The sequence below is a fragment of the Callorhinchus milii genome, unplaced genomic scaffold, assembly GCF_018977255.1.
Source record: "Callorhinchus milii isolate IMCB2004 unplaced genomic scaffold, IMCB_Cmil_1.0 Scaffold19, whole genome shotgun sequence".
NCBI classification, from domain to species: Eukaryota; Metazoa; Chordata; class Chondrichthyes; order Chimaeriformes; family Callorhinchidae; genus Callorhinchus; species Callorhinchus milii.
Window position 1 is genome coordinate 7,187,174 of NW_024704760.1, and position 19,579 is coordinate 7,206,752.

At 44.3% G+C, this 19,579-nt stretch overlaps 1 protein-coding gene across 3 annotated transcripts in view; it reads right to left on the minus strand.

Moving 5' to 3' along the window:
• Positions 1-207: 207 nt before the first annotated feature.
• LOC103179103 (ladinin-1) overlaps positions 208-19,579 on the minus strand; it is a 31,808-nt gene continuing 12,436 nt past the window's right edge. The window contains exons 4-11 of one of the 3 annotated variants that reach the window (XM_007894197.2): positions 12,843-13,306; positions 10,508-10,721; positions 9,253-9,378; positions 9,005-9,045; positions 8,559-8,634; positions 8,063-8,200; positions 4,090-4,158; positions 208-886 (exon numbers count right to left, since the gene is read on the minus strand). In XM_007894197.2, the coding sequence (XP_007892388.2) occupies positions 881-886; positions 4,090-4,158; positions 8,063-8,200; positions 8,559-8,634; positions 9,005-9,045; positions 9,253-9,378; positions 10,508-10,721; positions 12,843-13,306 (1,134 nt within the window). In that variant the 3' untranslated portion in view covers positions 208-880. Of the gene's footprint in view, positions 887-4,089; positions 4,159-8,062; positions 8,201-8,558; positions 8,635-9,004; positions 9,046-9,252; positions 9,379-10,507; positions 10,722-12,842; positions 13,310-19,579 lie in introns of all 3 variants that reach the window. The other 2 variants (XM_007894198.2, XM_007894196.2) reach the window with 2 other exon arrangements.

The window sequence follows — 19,579 nt, forward strand, 5'->3', positions numbered from 1 at the left end:
TGGCACTTCAATCTAAGTCCCAGTGCTTTGAGACTTCCTCCCGACGTGAAAGGCGCCGTACAAATGCAATTTGTTGTTGTTGTAACAATGAGAGAAAGAGCATTATTTAAAGTTTGGCTGAAAACACAAAACAAACAGAACATAAAATGATCGACTCCATCAAAAACATGATCGACATACAAGTGCAAATAAACAGAACAAGAAATAAACAGAACAAGAAGGCTAGTTTATTTTCATTTACAAAGTGCACAGTCACTACACTTTACAGTACATCCCGTGAAGCACTTTGAGATGTCCTCCTGGTATGAAAGGCACCAAACCAAATGCAGGATATTATTATTGCGGTCAGCCTTTAAGCGGTTTCGTGTTGATAAATTTGTATTGAGCAATACAACCATATAAAATATTTTGATTGACAAAATGCTTTCCTTACAAGCTGCAATACAATCGAAAGAAATCACAGTTTAACACTCAGACATTGGAGGACAAGACGGCATTTATTCATTTAGTTTATTTATCAGAAGCTATTTGCCAAGAAGTGAAATGAGATTAAGTTCTTCAACATACAAAAGTGTAAAATTTTAGTTACGTATATTACAGGTTCAGACCCCATTGTTTATTTGCCCTTTTTTTGGCTTTTATTTCTGGCTGAAATTGAAATTCGATTTGAATCAGCATAAAACCTTTGATTTATATCTTAAACTACAGTCAAGAAAGCACTTGAATTTTAGTAGCAAACTACATTCTGTTCCTGCAACTGTTCTCTTGCTGAACAGTGTAGCCTGATCGCACTTGTGGAACGTCATTTACGTATAAAATAATCATATCATCTGAAATCAGCTCGAATCATGATCTGTGAGATCCTTTTCATTTCCGTCCACTAGTTCTGGGGACAAGCAGAAAAAAAAGCAGATCAGTATCAGAGCTTGGAAATAATAGAAGGTTTGCAGCTGCTTAGCGAGTGGCAACGATTTTCCTTCCTTACGTGATTGGATTGCAAAGGTGAGTTACACAGAACATACAGCACAGAAACAGGCCATTCGACCCAACTGGTCTATGCCGGCATTTATTTTCATACTTTGATTGCATTTTTTTCATACTTTGATTGCTACTTGTTCTGAAAGGAGAAAAGTGTTGATTCAAACATCCCTGGTTTATAAGAAAGAAAGAAAAGCTTCCGGTTAGGTTGGTGCTAAATACGTTGTACATATCTTTCAGCAATTCCGAAGTGATAAAGAGTGCCCCCGTTATTAATCGCCTCGCTGGAGCACGAGATTCTCTGTCCAGAGCCTCGGGACGTCCTCCCGACATGAAAGGCGCTGTACTAATGTAATTTTGTTGTTGTTGTTGTTGTTGTAATCAGCCCCTCAACCTAACTCAACCTAACTGGGACTTTATTGCACGTTCTCACCCTGTCCCATGTACAAATTATACACTACGGTGAATCAAGTGAAGCATTTTAAGACATCCTCCTCCTGATGTGAAAGACATGGTATCAAATTGTTATTATGTAATAAAACACCAATGTTACTCATTCATTGAAGTTGGCTGAGGTGAGAAAGCTATCACCCAGGTGCTTCTTTTGTTTCCTGCTTCAGGAAACAGCAAACTTCTCAGGGTGGTGAATGAATCATCAGCGATCAGTGACTCAAATAACAAATTATTGATGCGTCTGTCTCGTAAAGTCAGTCAAAAGCTTCTGTGATAATAAAGAGCAATAGACTTTTGACTGGTTTGTGTTTACCCAAAGATCACAAAAGATTGTGTTGCGTAAAACGGCCCAAAGCATAATAATAATCCTTGCATTTGATATAGCGCTTTTCACGTCTTCTAGATGTCTCAAAGCGCTTCACGGAACAGACTGTAAAGTGAATTGCGGGCGAAATGCGGCAGCCAATTGCGCACAAGCGGTGTCCCACAAACAGCCGTGGATTGAAATGACCAATTTATTATTTTTTTTTGAGGGATAATTATCAGGCGTGCGGAGTAAGGAAACTTTCCCAAGGTTTCACCCTGCCGGGAAATCGAACACAGATCTCTCGCTTGCAAAGCGAGTGCTCTAACCACTGAGCTACAGGACTCCACAATCATCATCTGTGTGTGTCACTGCTTCATATGCTGTTGCTTTCCTAAGGCACAAACTAGCTTTACTCTATTTATATAACCTTTCCGAGCGACCAGAATTTAACAAATTCTTCAATGCAGCCTTAGTTTTGAAGCCGGTTTTCTTTTAAGTTCTTTTAAGAACTACAGCAAAACCAGCTGCCAATTGAGACGTTACACAACAATTTTGTTCTATTCTGGATGCTCTGAAATACTGTGGAAATCGAGTGAATCTAGATCCAGGTAGAACTTCTCACCTTTCCCTAGATATAAACACTGGTTAACAATCCTTCACTTGAAACTCCAAGTTGAGCTCTCTCTGTCGCAAGCCCACGACTTCTAGTTAATTATCTAAACATTTAATTTTCCCTTGTATTTCACTGTCGCAGGTACAAGGTTGGGCATGTCCTATTGGCAATAGCAGAAGCAATGCTGTTGTTTGTTACTGACAGATTTCTGATGTTTCTCTAATCTAGGAACTCTAATATTAGGACCGCAACCTGCTGAGCTTTGGGAATGGGATAAGTTAGAGCGTGAGGTGGCTTTTCTGAGCCACCCTTTATGATTCTTTTTCTGGGATGCACCACTGGCGAGACCAAGCAATCCTGTGCTTACCACACAGACTGAACGATTGCCCATGGCTTATATACATCTGCAGATTTGACGTGAGAAAAATTAAATGACGATTTAGGGCGAAAAGCTGTTTTATGGAAATTGTAGCAGTGGAGTACTCCCTTTCCAGAGGCAAATTGACCACACCTACTTATTAAAAACTTTACTACAAGCATTTACTGAGTTCTCCTCTTTCCAATTGAGGGGCTTTCAATCTGCAGTTGAAGTTGTCCACGTCGATGTTAGGAAGATTTCCAGACGTCCTTCGCAGTTTGCTAACATTGCATCTCATAACTGGATGACACAAACAGAGTCCACAAACAGAACTGTCTAAGGTTTGCATCCCCACCCCCCGGGAATCAAAACCAAGTCTTCTCGCTTGCAAGGCGAGTGCTCTAACCATTAAGCTACAGAACTGCTATAGCAATGACAATCTTACTGGACTAGCAACCCAAAGGTTATGGGTTCTATCCTCGCTTCATTCACAACGCGCTCTTTATTTTAGTCAAATATAATAAAACTTTCAATTGTATCCAGTGCAGCATGAAGACCTAAATAGAGAGCATTGTTAGGAAATCATCTGCCCTCTGTATATTTTACATAAAGTGCAGTGGGATGTGTTAGTGGGATATGTAGCCATTGGCAACAGCCAAGGCTGTTCGAACAAGTTCTAAAGTGCTGGGAATTTCCAATCTACGCAGAGGATGACAAAGGCCTTTGAAGTGAAGCCAGACAATATTCCTAGTCCTGCAGAACCAAGCTCACAATCTGGCTGAGTATCCAGGGTCAATACCAAGAAAACCATGAACCAGCAACCAAAGGCCACAAACAAAATGTATCATTGGTCTTAGCCTCAAGATTTAGGTTCGTAGAAATGTTTTGGAAGTTTGACAGGAACAGATTACCAAGAAGGTGGTTGGGGTCAGGAACCTGGACTTGTTTAAAAATTAGCTCGGTTCTGTGACAGGATGGTAGGGTGGGTATTCTGGAAGGATGAGGACAATAATAATAATAATTACTAATCCTTGCATTTGATATAGCACCTCATCACGTCTTTGAAACGTCTCAAAGTGCTTCACAGAATATACTGTAAAGTGAATTGACTGTACATTTTGTGGGCGAAACAAAGAGGTCATTGCATGGCAAGAACATTGTGGGCCTTCTCCATCTGAATTGATCTTGTGATGTAATGTACCTGTTATAATGGCACATGTTCACTTAATAACATACAGTTTCGCAGTACCTATTAGTCACAATTGCAATCCTGTTAAGTGCAGACAGACTTGCTGAGCAGAAACTCGGAAAAAGTTAAAAATGTAAACCTGTGAATTCTGGAAAACATAAGTAAACTGCTAGAAACACATATTTTATTACCTTATCGACAGAATCAGCTCTGTTCTCCCATAGATTACGTTTGCTAGCTACGTCTCCTGGTCTGATATCCTGGAAAGGCAAATCAACATAGTCTTTAGCCATAATCATGTGAGCCACAGTCACAATCTCCATAACAACAACAACAACAAAATTACATTTATAGAGCGCCTTTCGCGTCAGGAGGATGTCCCAAAGTGCTGAAAGGGAACATAAAGGAATACAGTTAAGGCTTTGGATCCCAGGTCTGATTGTTCTTATTGTAAAGAAAGCAGATGTTAATTGTGTTGAGGAGGTGAATGAAGGTACAATGCATGGCAAGTTCTGTGTCTGATGAAATGGGCTGCACTGAAGGAGTAAAGAAATGTGTTGCTGTGGGCGGAATGTATTTTGAACGTGTGATAGAATTGATGGAGTGGTAGAGGTACAGTATGGGGTTGAGGAGAAAGGAATGAAGGAGCCTAGGAGACAGATACTGCTGAAAGTATAGACCAGAGGCCAGATTCTTTTAGAACCCACTGCTGGGTATCGGAATGGCCATAGATGATATACTGAGCTGGAAGGAGTTGTGTGTGTGTAGAAATGTTGAGAAGCCGTGGCGGATGCAACATACCGTGCGGTTGAACAGCGGAAGGATCCCAGCTAGAGAAAATTCTGCAGAGGGCCAAAAGCAAGAAGGAGGGCAAAGGGTAAGAGAAATCGTAAAGCAAGAATGAAAGCGAGCTTACAATGTGGTAACTGAGAGAGAGGAACATGCGGACATGATAAACAGCCCACATTATTTGGCATTCTATAGTGATGTGCACCTGAAGCAAGACTCTGAGGTGAGGAAGACCAGCAGAAAATACAATTAAATATAGAAGCTCTTCAAAACAGTAGAGTCTATCCTCCAGACACCTCATTGCCACAATCCCGCAGGGGCTCCCCAATTTACCGGCATAAACTGGTTGGGCCAAATGGCCTGTTTCCGTGCCGTACCATTCTGTGTAATTATTAGAGAAACAGGTCTTAGTAGGAAAGGACATGGGAGGAAAAGGGAACGGAAAAAGGGGGGCAAGGGAGTGAAGAGTGAAGGCGTGGAACTTTGCAGTAAAGTTCTCAGTAAGGAGGTGTGGTCATTATGTGGCTCCCAGTGTTGCTATTTCTTATCTCTGTCCCTGACTGTGAATGAAACTGTCATATAGGATTACTGATGGGCTTCATCTGCACTTAGTTCACTGAAAGTAAAAGAGACCGAGACAAGGTAGTCACTCAGTTGATTGCCACCCTCCCTGCCCCTGCCAACAAACTGAACGACATAAACGCACCCAGAGGTCACACTAATCTCTAATAGAGAACCGAAGGCTTGGAATAATGACACCAGATCCATATTCTGTCAATGTAGCCACCAACAAGGTGTCCCAGCTACACTGGCGGTCACCGAAGAAGGACTTAAAATGAAAACAGTGCAAAGAAAACAGCAATTATAAATGCCTTCAAGCACAGATCGTCGTCACTCTCAACAACTGCCAGCCCAGAGAGCTACCTCACCCTCCTGTCAATGTGCATTGGTTTGTACCATCAACTCATAGATATTTACAGTACACAAGAAAGCCATTCGGGCCATCGTGTCTGTGCTGGCTCTTTTAAAGAGCAATCCTTTCAGTCCCAAACTCCCTTTAGTTGATTCCATTTTAGATATCTGTCTAGTTCCGTTTTCAAAGCCAATATGAATTCTGCTTCAAACACTACTCCCAGGCAGGGCACTGTTACATTAACAACTATACTAATTCTCATTTGCTGGCTACGTTAAATCGATTGGCCTCCAATCAATGACAGCTGCAACAACAAATTACATTTATATTGCACTTTTTAAGTTGGAAGACATCCCAGAGCCTTGGGACGTCCTCCCGACGTGAAAGGCACTAATCCAGTATCATTCGTTGTTGTTGTTTTGTTGTTGTTAAAGGTTTGTCTGAAGACCATCTGAAATGAACCTAATTCAGACTCTCTTTAGATCGACTTAAAGAGATCAAACATCGATCTCACTGAGTTCAGGAATGAAAGCAGTGCTCATGCTTTTGCTATTTGATGCAGCATCAGTACAAGCTCAGACCTGTGTGTGGCTCAAACCGCATGAAGTCAACTGAAATTCATTACAGCACGTGAAACAGGAAAAGCCCCAACAGTGGGAAAACTTCAAAGAAGCCTCAAATGAAAGGAAGGAATATTTCTATCCATTCTTATCCAAATTATGAATGTTTGATCATCCCTAAAACTGTATCTACCACAAGAGAAAAGCAGGGAATTTAATACTAAGCCAAACTTGATAACAACAACAACAACTTGCCCTTATATAGTGTCCTCCATGCAGGGTGCATCTTAGTGTGTTTAACAGTGGCGGAGCCTGACTTTGAGTCGGGGGGGAGGCGGTGGCCTTAAGCACGGTCGAAGAGGAAAGTTTTCAGGCGGGTCTTGAAAGAGGGGAGAGAGGGGACAAGGCAGAGGGATTGAGTGTTCCAGAACTTTTGGGCGTAGAGGCTGGAAGCACGACCTCCGATGGTGGGGCGGAGGGTGTGAGGGACAAGCAGGAGGCCTGTGCCAGTCGAGCGGAAACACCGGGTAGTGCCAGGGAGTGAATGGATTTGAACACGAGCGCGAAGATCCTGAAGTCAATCCATTCGGTGATGGGGAGTCAGCAGAGCCTGGTCAGAACTGGTGAGATGTGGGTACAGAGTTTGTTCCGGGTCAGTATGCGGGCGGCAGAGTTTTGAATGAGCTGGATCTTGTGAACGGTGGAGCTGGGGAGACCGGCGAGGAGTGCGTTGGAGTAATCTAAGCGGAAGGTGAACAAACGCATGCACGAGGGTTTCGACTGTATTTGGGGTAAGGTAAGGTCGGAGGCGGGCAATGTGGTGGAGGTCGAAGAAAGCGGTCCTGGTCAGGGATCGGATGTGGTGGAGGAAGGGCAGTTGTGTGTCGAACCGGATGCCTAGATTGCGCACTAGATTGCGGTGGATCTGAAGGAGAGCCCAGGGAGTTTGAGGAATTTAGATCCGCAGGAGCGAAGACGTTGACGGGAGCCAAGGAGTATGGCTTCTGTCTTATCCATATTCAGTTGTAGGAAGTTTACGCTCATCCAGGCCCTGATGTCTGTCAGACAAGCTGATAGAGCATCAAGCTAGAACATAGACATGTTCACTTACATAAATGATATTAGTCACTCGTGATATCAATGTCTCAATCACTCGTGCCAGGATTATTCCTGTTACGTAGTTGTACAGGCGTGTTTGTAAGCAACTTTGCATCTATCTCAAAATCAATACTTTTTGATGTTTAATATTGATTAAAACTAACGGAGGGAAGTGAAATCAGCGCTCTCCCCTCGCTGTTGTTGGGTTTCGACTGTGGAGAGATAGGCCACTCTGTGGGAGGGAGTTGCTGCCATCTTGAGGTGAAAGCTAGAGGTGAAAGTTACGCCTTGCTAAGCATTCAATGTGGTATTTTACGCTGTGTAATCGCAATCACTGTTGCCAATCATCACAAGGACAAAATTTGCTTTGATTCCGAGTGTAGCACAACATGACCTCTCGGTGGCAGCAACTTCCTCCCACAGAGTGGCCTATCTCTCCACAGTCTAAACCCAACAACCGCGAGGGGAGAGCGCTGATTTCACTTCCCTCCGTTAGTTTTAATTAATATTAAAACATAAAGAAGTCGCAACAAAAGATGTAAAGTTAAGGCACCAAACAAACCAAAGTAAATCGCCTATAAAGTACAGTTAATCCACAGTAAAAACAATCCTGTGAGGTGCACTCAGACATTTCAATGATGTGCTAAGGCGCTATATCAAGTGCAAGCATGATTATGATTATAATAATTATAAAATCTGTCCTTTTGATAATGAGTGACGAAGACAAGTATCGCAGAGCGGTGATTTTCACATTGAATGCTCAAGAAGTGCCCGCTTCAGCCCCATAGTAGAATATAACTATACCTTCTTCATTGATGGGCTCCAATTGCCTCTGTCTTGGCTATTCTCCTTCTCAAACATATTTCGCTTGCTTGCAATGCCCTCTAATGGACAAGGCAAATATTTAGCAGATTCAGTCTTGGATTTAAGGCTGCCACTCTTCTGAAAAAAGAAAATTGAAATTAACTTCTGTTCACCAACACAAATGTATAATTTCTGCACTGCACGAGACATTTTCATAGGTGGCCGTATTGCTGCTTATATGGGACACTGCTGTGTGCAATTAGCAGCCCCTTTCCCTCACAAAATATACAGTCAATTCACTTTACAGTATATTCTGTGAAACGACTCGAAGACGTGATAAGGCGCTATATGAAATGCAAAGATTATCATTAACACCAAATGTAAATTTGATCTTTTCTTCTCGATTTGGGTGTTTTTTTGATGCTGGGTGTCTTGACTCTCGCTGCTTGATTGGAGTGTAAGGCTCTGTGCAATTCTAAGGAACATTGTTTCTCACCTGGATTGCCTTGACGTACTGGTCAACTCTGTCTTTGTTTGTTGAAACTCCCTTGGATGAAATCCTCATACTCGCACTGCGGAGTAGAACCATAAGCAATCAGCATCTGTGTATATCAATGTCTCTTCAAGATCCTCATCCTCAATTTCAAAAGCCTCCTTCCTTACCACTCGCCCCACCTTACCACTGCTCCCTCTACTGACCCTACTGCCCCGGATGCTCTCTGCACTCTCATCAAACATCTGTTTCACGTGTCCCATTTGCTGGGATCCCATCCTGGACTCCCTCTGCTCACCGCCCTCTATTGTGTACAAACTGCCAGTCAGCTGCGTGAGAACCTCCCCAAAGTGAAAGGAGCGCTATATAATAGTTGCCACTGACAATAGTTGACTCAATGCATTGGCTTATACTAGATCTTATTAATAATGTTATAGGAGGATACCGACCTTCTCTGGAGTGACTGGTTTGGTGGTTCTGGTTTCACCATCTAACAAAAGAGAAATCTTTAAGCAAACAGACTTTTGGTTTGAAATCCCAATTCCCCTTTTCCGTCAGTCGGCAAGTGATAGACTGCTGCACAACAAAAATACAAGCGTGGAACACAACAAGACCATTAAAATGAACTAAAATTGCTCCTTTAACACTAGTACAAGCCTCGTTGCAATCACCAGAAAGGAGACGCAGTCGCACTTACTCTGAAAGATATAGCCCTTGAAGATCCACGTAGGAAGGGGACATTGTTTGAACAGCCATCAACGTCTTCTGATTCTTTCTGCAGAAACTGCACGTGTGTGACTGTACTTGAAACTTGTTTTTCATCCTGAAATAACACATTTACCATGAAACCACCTACACACTACACTGTCACTACACATCACAGCGAACCATGTGAAGTGCTTCGAGACAGACATCCTCCCGACGTGAAAGACTCCGCATCCATTGCAAGCGCTATTGTCACGATTAATAGCTTTTATTGAACTGATTGTTCTTTCTTTGTTTTGCGCTTTACAGGAGTTATTACAAAATGTAGTGACCGTATATTCATAGGCGAATGCAGCAGTTGAATTGCACACAGCAATATCTCACAGTTAGACGCGAATGACCCATTTTATATCTGGGAGATTGTTGACCAGGACACCAAGAGAAACTCGCTTCTCTTTTCATTGACATAGGATCTTTACCGACCACCCGAATAGGCAGACAGGACCTCGGTTTAATATCTCATCAAAGGACGAAGCAGGTATTAAAAACCCTTAACTTGAGTCCTTAGATTGCTCTTGAGAATGGATTTTCGACATTGAGGGTAGTGTTAGCAATAAAAGCCTGGAGTGGAGCACTTTTCTTCACATTATTGCTCCCCTTTTTGGAACGCTTATGATTTACAATGGCGTGTAGGTCACGTCCTAATACCCGAAGGAAACACACACCACTTGTGTCATTGAGAGGATGTTACTGGAGTCCAAAAACAGCTGGGAAGATCTCAAACAGAAGGGGAAAGATCGGGTGCAACTGAGGATGTGTTCCAATACTTTGACGGGGAAAAGGCAGATTGAGGGTGGAGAGGTCATTGATAAGTCTGGAGGGGTCGAAGGTGATTTTTGTTTGAGGCGAGGAGTGACGACAATGGTTTTGAAGGGTGAGGGCAGGGTACCGGAGGGTGGATAGATCATTGTGACACAAGTGAGCACGGGACGGAGGAAAGGTAATCGAGTAGGTAGAGGGTTAAGCGGTGGTGGGTTCTACAGATGGAGCTTTCCTCAGTATTGGGTTGAAAAATGTGATGTTTCACAATAGATTCAAACTGATAATTATCACAGCAAACGACCTCACCACCAAACCCCATGCTGTTGGGTTCTGCTTCTGAGATAATCAGTGTTATTGAGGGATTTTTTTTGACATTTCATAACATAAGGAACGCATTACAAAACACTGCAAATGATTGTCTTTACCTGTGTTCTTACTCTGTTGATTCTTGTTCTCTTAACGTGCCCTTGTCTCGTCTCCTCACCCTCTTTCGGATGCTCTTCGCTCTGACTTTTGCTCATCTCTGCCCCTCCTGCCTGACAATTGAAAGGTTCGACAGAAGGCTGTTTGGTGAATTTTCGCTCCTTCTCCACTGGGCTGGTCACTTTGGGGCTCATTGGCTCCTTGGGTTTTCCTAAACTGTGAGTAGACAACACGCAAAGAGAAACATTCAGTGAAAGTATGTATTAAAAGAGTTAAGAAAATGTTGCATGGTCAGCATCGAGCTACTGCAGGAATGATCCACACAAAAAAAAACACAGTAAAGTCAAATCCGTATAGATTGTTTTGGTTTGCTAATCCTTGTATTGGATACAGCGCCTTTCACATTGGGAGAATGTCTCAAAGAGCTTCACAGGATAATAATAAAAAAATAATAATTACCCTTGCATTTGATACAGCACCTTATTATGTCAGTGAGATGTCTCAAAGCGCCTCACAGAACATACTGTGAAGTGAGATTGACTGTGTATTTTGTGGGCGAAACGCGGAGGTCAATTGTGCACAAAAACAACAACAAATTGCATTTAAATTGTGCCTTTCACATCGGGAGGATGTCCCGAGGTGCATAGCAGTGTCCCCCAAACAGTCGTGGATTGAGTGACCACATTTTTTTTTGTCCACCCGGGAATTGAACTCAGGTCCTCTTCCTTGCGAGGTGAGTGCTCTGACCAATACGCTACAGTTTGTGATTTTGCTCAGTGAACGGAGGCTAGCATTTACTCTGAAGTGTAACGATCGTGTTTCGCAGGTGAACGCTGCAGCCAATTTGCGCAAAGCAACGTCTGACAAACAGCCAGAAAAGTGAATGATCCGTTTTTTTATTATCGGTTGGCCTCAGTGATGGCTCGGTAATCGAAACCCGCTGGATGAGCAGGGCCGGACTGAATGCTTCAAGTTCCTATAAAATGATGCATCGATATTTGTGAGGCAAGCTGCCCCAGCAAAGAGGAGAGCAAGGAGGGCAGGCAGCTGGGCAAGCAAAAGGCTGGTTATAGGGACAGAGAGGTCAAGTCAGGGCTTCACATTCCATCAAAGACTCTATTCAACCAGTCACCCACTAGTTGATCCACAGACTAGCACGTACGTTTAATTTTACCATCCACAGATAAAATGTCACAAGGCTCAATTAAAATAAGTCACCCAAATTGATATTCTCAAGAGAAATTGTATGTGAAGTTCCTTTTAAGACTGCTGACTAACATGAGGATGAGAACCTAGAATTTTTTTTTAGGGACGCGGATGACAAAATTAAATAGCATTTAACGGAAGTGATTTTGATTTTGAAACAGATCCCGGAATTCTACCTAGTCTTCATCCATCTGACTGCCGAGTCTTAAAATATAAAATCACGCCGAATTTGTGGAAAATTTTAAATGCGGATACAATTCGGGAATCCAGTTAATTTTTTTTTAAAAAGACCTCAGAAGACCTGCCTCTACACTGAAAATGCATTTAAACGTTTTCTACAATCTCGCACGATCCTAAATCTGAAATGCTTCACAGGATAATAATAATAATAATCCTCGCATTTGATATATCGCCTTATCATGTCTTCTGGAGGTCTCAAAGCGCTTCACAGAATAGGCTGTAAAGTGAATTGACTGTATGTTTTGTGGGAGACACTCGGCAGCCAATTGCGCACAGCAGTGTCCAACATACAGTCGAGGATTGAGAGACCAAATTATTATTGTTATATTTTGGAAGGGATTATTACCACCAGAAAGCGATCCACCAATCGACTGGCAACTGGATTGGTTCCTACTTACTGCTAGGTAATTGGAGGCATGCGGAGTAAGGAAATTTGGCCGGGAATCGAACTCAGGTCCTCTGGCTTGCGAGGTGAGTGCTCCAACCAATACTCTACAGGATTCCACAAACAATTCAGAATGAACATACTATTGAGCAATGCTCAATAATTCAATTGAACCCGACCAGTGTCATGGTTTGGTTTGGTATTTGAAGTAGTTTAACGGAAAATAACAACCGAGGGTAACAGTTACCGTACTCTGAAGGGTGGGTGAGTGAGTGAGTGAGTGAGTGAGTGAGTGAGTGAGTGAATCAATCAATCAATCAATCAATCAATCAATCAATCAATCAATCAATCAATCAATCAATCAAGGGATAAGGCAGGGCACTAGAATTGAATATACAGCTTGTTCTGAATGGCCTCTTTCTAGGCTGGAAATCTCGATGATTCTAATTTTGCTCCTACAACACGCAACAACGTGAAATAGTTCCAAACTGCGGCAGCGTCCTTACCTTATAAAGACCCGTGTGGTGTGAGAGGGGCTGAGAGGGGAGGAGCTTTCAGAAGTGGAATCGTTTCGTCTGCCATCTGCATTGCTGCTGGTCTTTCTGTCTGAGTTGCTGCTGGTCTTTCTGTCTGCATTGCTGCTGGTCTCTCTAGCTGCTTTGCTGCTGGTCTTTCCATCTGCAATGCTGCTGGTCTCTCCAGCTGTGTTGCTGCTGGTCTCTCTAGCTGCGTTGCTGCTGGTCTCTCTTGCTGCATTGCTGCTGGTCTTTCCATCTGCATTGCTGCTGGTCTCTCCAGCTGCGTTGCTGCTGGTCTCTCTTGCTGCGTTGCTGCTGGTCTCTCTTGCTGCGTTGCTGCTGGTCTTTCTGTCTGCATTGCTGCTGGTCTCTCTAGCTGCGTTGCTGCTGATCTCTCTGTCTGTGTTGCCGCTGATGATCTCTCTGTCTATGTTGCCGCTGATCTCTCTGCCCTGCTTGGAAGCAAGAAAGTCATCTTTGCAAAAAAAAACAAATGCTCCCCAGGACTTGTTGCAGCAAGCTTGCACTGCGCATTTATCATGAAAATAACAACAACAAACTGCGTTCATGTAACGCCTTTCATGTCAGGAGGACGTCCCAAGGCTTTGGCCAGTCGAGGGTTTGCATCTGAGCTGGGGATTGGATTCAGGAAAGGTGGGAGCAAGGAAGGTTTGGGGGTAGGGGTGGGGGTGTAGGGGGTGGGTAAGATGAATGAAGGAGAGGCGAAGGGACTCCGGGATGGAGTTCCGTTGAAGGGGAGGGCAGGGCACGAAGCAGGCTAGTGTTTGCTGAGCGGAGGAAGCGGGCAGTTAAGAAGGTCACAGAGGTAAAGTTGGGCAAGATCTTGGAGATGCAAACTATCTGCTCACCAACTGTTTGCACAGTGCAATACAAAGTGCAAACGTCAGCTGCAACTTGCGCGTATATCAGTAAGAAGGTTTTTCAAGGCTTCTCAAAGGGACAGAGTATGTTACACTAATCAAAGCCAAGACTGATGATGGTATTCATTCACTGAACTGCTTGTTATTAGTAGTAGTAGTAATAACAATAATAATCCTTGTATTTTGATACAGCGCCTTTACTGAGATATCCAAAGGACTTCTCAAAGCGCTTTACAGGATTTACTGTAAAGTATAGCAACTTTGTGTTCGTCATCTTCAGTCAGTCACGGGCTATGAAAGTATGAGATTAAATGTGCAATCGGACTTTGAGACAAACTGAGGGGAGTGGAACTGCAGTGTTTGAAGTGATAATTTATCACCTACGAGCCAAATATAAGTGTCACCCTTAAAACCCTTCACTGCAAGCAGCTGCTTACAAACCATTCCATCGGGTCCGCACACTATCACTGGTTTCTCCAGGACCCACAGTAATTGCTGGGCAATTCAATAACAAAAGTAAATGAACGGGAGCACAACAAGATATAATTTACAGCAGATGGGAGATTGTTAGGCGTAGTACTTCATTTCACGCTCCTTGCCCCACAGAAACGCCCCGCTCTAGGGCTGTTCAGTCCATTTTTAGCCACTGACAAAATCATTTTGTGGAACATGTCACAGAAACAGCCCTCCTTTTAGTTTTCCCAGTGGCGGATGTGGATGGTGTGAGTTGTGTTTGACCGTTCTCTGTAGCAAATCATTTTATGTGTTAAAAGGAGGCAATGGTTTGCGAGCTACAGTTACTCCCCTAAAATCGAGTGTATCTTCACATGAAAATGTCACGAACCAAAGTCCAGGAGCTTTACATTGAGAGACAGCAGCTTTACAGTGAGGGTGGAGTGCCATAAATGTTATCAATATTGATGACGACTCTTATGGAGTTGCTGTCTGGAATAGCGTGATGACTTTCTCGTAGCCTTTCACACTGAGAGGGCATCTCAAAGCATTCGCACAGCTGACCCGAGCTGGTGGGTGAGGGGAGAGGGAGTTGTTGAGCTGAAGTGAGGGAGGAGAGAAAAATACCTGAGAACAACAACAACTTGCCCTTCATGCGGGGTATCCTCCCGGAGCACTTGACAGTGGTGGAGTCTGACCCCCGAGCCAGGTGGAGAGGAAGGGGGGAGGTAAACCGTACGCACGGTCAAAAAGGAAGGTCTGCAAGTGGGATTTGAAACACAGTCAAGGAGATCGGACTTGAGGTGGGCTTTAAAAGTGCGGAGAGAGGGGGTGAGGCCGTGGGACAGGATGCCAGAGAGTGGGGGCAGAGTGGCTGAAAACTGGCGCTCTGATGGTGGGACAGATCATGCAAGGGACAAGGAACAGACCAATGCCTCTGAGCTGTCGGTGGGAGACATCACGTCGGGAAGGATGAAATTAAATCAAACAGCAGCAAAAAGTCAAGCTTTTGATTTTCATCGGACTTTCCTCTCGCCCCACCCCTCCCTCCCTCTCCAGGTGTGGCTCTCACTCTCTCCCGCTGTGTTTGTTTTAATTCCTGCAGTTCCTGCTCGGGAATCCGCACCTCTGTGACTATTAGATTTCCTGCTCTGTTCTGACCTGCTTGCTATTGTGCTTCGCTCTTACCCTCAGCTGCCACTGACACTAATCTGCACACCACACACCAGCCCAACAATGGCATATTTGTCTGTCAATGTGAAACAAGTTAGTACTGGTGACGAACACTGTCTCTCTCTCTCTCTCTCTCTGTCTCTCGCTAATCTTTATCCTCCTGATCATCACCAAGCTTCTTAGACATACGTGCAATAATAATAAAATGCAAGGAATATTTTTATGGCGTCCTGTAGCTTAGTGATTAGAGCACTAAGAGGACCTGGGTTCGAGTCCCGGTCAGGGTGAAACCTTGGGCAAGTTTCCTTACTCCATATGCCTGTGTTTACCGAGCAGTAAGTAGGAACCCCATTGTTAGTCGATTGTCAGATCGCTTTCCGTGGGTAATAATCCCTCCAAAAAATTCATAATAATTTGATCATTCAATCCACGACTGTTTGTGGGACACTGCTGTAAGCAATTGGCTGCCCCGTTCCTCCACAAAACACACAGTCACTACACTTTACAGTATATTCTGTGAAGCGCTTTGGGACGTCTAGAAGACGTGAAAAGCGCTATATCAAATGCAAGGATTATTATTATTATATTCTGTGAAGCGCTTTGAGACGTCTCAAAGATGTGATAAGGCGCTATATCAAATGCAAGGATTATTATTATTATATGTAAAATATTGGGGAAAGTTCATTAGTCTTATGCTAACATTGAACTACAGGTCACTGAGATACTGGTGTTGTAGTCAAATAACCCAATACTGGATTAATAATTTGCACAAACAAAGGTTGTTATGACGTTGCTGAAATGTAGTGCAAACAGCACAATAGGGTTATTGATAAATAATAGTAACCCTTACATTTGATACAGTGCCTTTCAGGCCAGGACGAAGCACAGGATGTACGGTAAAGTGTAGTAACTGTTTATTCTGTAGGCGGACACAGGCAGACTTTTGAACAGGAGAGCATATTAACAGCACCGTGGTAAATGAGAAAGCTTTTGGTAAATGACCATTTACACTTTGGTGCCCCATAAAATAATTTGAACCTAAACTTTGGACTGGAATCTCGAATCTCATGAGACAAGTTGGTTTCACAGGCTGCCCCAAGCTGAGTCATAGAAAAATGCATTGCCCTGAATGGAGGAGCTTTTGATTTTATCTTTGAGCCCTGACATAAAGCCAATCTTGTGAGACCATCAAATTAATATGCCTGTTGTAATTGATGCAAGCATGTATAATAAAAATAATAATAATCCTCACATTTGCTATGTTTTTATAGAAAGACGTCCCAAAGCACTTCACGAGTTAGACAACAACAACGACTTGCATTTATATAGCGCCCTTCACAAGGGGTAGCGTCTCGGAGCGCTTGGCAGTGGCAGAGTGCGACACCGAGCCAGGGGGAGTGGGAGGTGACCCCAAGCACTATCAAAAAGGAAGGTCTTTTCGATCAAAAAGGCACCCCCTGACCTCTGATCTCCTCTCTCCTCAGCACAGTACCTGTTGCCTTCGTTCCTCCGGGTCTGACCTCCTCCTCGTCCCCCGAGTCCTCCGCTCCACCCTCGGAGGCCGTGCCTTCAGCCACTATGCCCCGAGGCTATGCCTTCCTCACTCCCTTCGTCTCGCTCCCTCCCTTCCCATTTTCAGAACTTTGCTGAAGACCTTTCTTTTCGACCGCGCCTTTGGTCACCTTCCCGCACCCCTCCCCTTGGCTCGGCCCCGCGATCCGTTACTGTAAAGTGCTCTGAGACGCCGTCCGGCGTGGAGGACACTATATAAATCCAAGTTGTTGTTGTTATTGTTGTCTTTAGGCAGGATTTGAAAGTGGGAAGGGAGGGAGGAGGCAAGGCGGAGGGATTGAGAGAGAGAGAGTTCCAGAGTTTTGGGCGTAGTGGCTGAAGGCACGGCCACTGATGGTGGAGCGGAGGTGACGAGGGGCAAACAGGAGGCCGGAGCCAGCTGAGCAGAGGCAGCAGGTGGTGGAGTGGGGGGTAAGCAGATGGGAGAGGTAGGGAGGTTCAGGGCATGAATGGATTTGAAGACACGTGAGAGGATCTCGGTATGGTAAAGGGTGAGATGCTCAAAAGAGAGGAAACAGCCAGAGAAATAAGAGGGATTAAACAAGGGAGGTTTGGGGGATGAGGGCTACCCCGCTGTCATGTAGGTTGGGGTAGGGTATTTGGTGAGAAGAGTAACCAGTCGGGGAGGCTTCAATGAGGGGGACAGGCTCACCAGGGGAGAACCAGGTTTGCGTGAGTCCAAGAGTATCTATTTCCTCATCGAGGATGAGGCCGTGGATTGTGAGAACTTTTTTGAGGGAGCGGACATTTTGGAAGCCAATGCAAATGGGGGCGCAGGCAGAGGAGGGGTTGTAGATTGTGGGTGGGGGGGGAAAGATTGGTAAGTATGAGTGGGGAGAGTTGGGAAGGATATGGATGAGAGAAGGGGGGAGGGGTTTCCCTGTCGGAGGCGAGGGAGGTGGGCTTTGCGGGGCAGGTGGGTGATGCGGCAGTCCGGGTGGTGCTCTGGGACATGCATCGCTAAGTGCGGAGGAAGTTGCCCAGGCTGGAGCCGAGGGACGCTGTGAGAAGGTCCAGGAGAGAGAAGATGGGGAGGGCAGTAAGAGAGAAGGACTGAGTGGGAGTAATGATGGGTGGGGAGTAGGAGTGGGGGTATTTTGGTAGGGGGTTGGGGTGGGGGGGGGAATTGGGTCAGCGGAGGCAGACAAACGAGACAAACGTACAAGCCGAGACTGGGAGCAGAGCAACCAGCGGGAGGACGTCTCAAAGCGCTTCACAAGGTATACTGCAAAGTGCAGTGACTGTGTGTTTTGTGGGCAAACCCGGCAGGCAGTTTGCGCACAGCAATATCCCACAAACAGCCACGAAGTGAATGACCAATTTTTATTTCGGGGGAATTGTTGACCAGGACAATACAGCGCAACAAGAACGCACAAGTGCTTTCACTGCTAGAAACTGAATAGGTGTGGAGTTCTGTGACAGGAAGTGTTCAAAAGATTTTTGATTATTTTTCCCTTGGATAAAAAGGCAAGTGCTGGTCACGGTAATCAGGGTGGGTGAGGCAGCGTGAGTGAGGGCGTGGGCTAAATTCTCTACGTGGGATGAAAGATCTAAGTCTATTGATCAGCAAGATATGCCCTGGTATCTAAAGTAAACAGCTAAAGTCAACGCCTGATGGTGAAGTGCACCAAAGAGAGAGAGAGACGGAACAGGAATTAATGGTAAAATCCAGCTCTACAATGCTATCACTTTTTGATGACAAGCGGGCATCAATGCATTTAAGAGGAAACTTGATGCGTTACACGAATGAATGCGGGTACAAGGTGTAGGTGAGGGAAACAGGAGGGTTGGAGCATAAACACAGGCACAGACTAAAAGGACTAAACCTTGGGCAAGTTTCCTTACTCCACACAGAGCCTAATAATAATCCCTCCAAAACCAAAAACAATAATAAATTGGTCATTTTCAATCTACGACTGTTTGTGGGACATTGCTGTGCGCAATTGGCTGCCGCGTTCGCCCACAAATATACAGTCAATTCACTTTACAGTGTGTTCTGTGAAGCGCTTTGGGACGTCCTCCCGACGTGAAAAGCGTTATATCAAATGCAAGGATTATTATTATTATTATTATTAATTGGCCTGTTTCCATGGCGTATCACTCTGTGTAATTCTATCTGCCTGTAGCATAAAGCTGTAATGGAGATGCTAACTAAGCTTAGGGCTTCCAGCCTGTTTTCAGTTGCAGTCGTCAAATATAGTAAAGCTCACCTAAGTTATTTCAGTCAGGACCATAACATTTAATATGCCTTACGCAAAGTCCGAGTTTAAAGCTAAGCTCTATAAATCGTAGATAATCTGATTTAATCAATAATCTACACTGCCTCTGGATAAGTTAATCAGCCAGTAAATGCGTCTACGAGAGGTCAAGACGAGATTTCCTGCCATTCAATGCGAGTTGACCTGTGCAACGAAATCTACGTGGTTTTGATAGGAAACTGAATGGGACTCGGGTAAATGTACAACTTAGGCGGTTTACGATTTATAAAGATAAGACTTAGTCGAATTTCGCTGTTGCATTTGGACAGAGTATTACTGTCCAAATCCCGAACTGTCCAGCGCCTTGGACCGTCCTCCCGTCGTGAAAGGCGTTGTACAAATGTAATTTCATATTTATATTTGTATCAATCCAGACTACCGTGTTGCT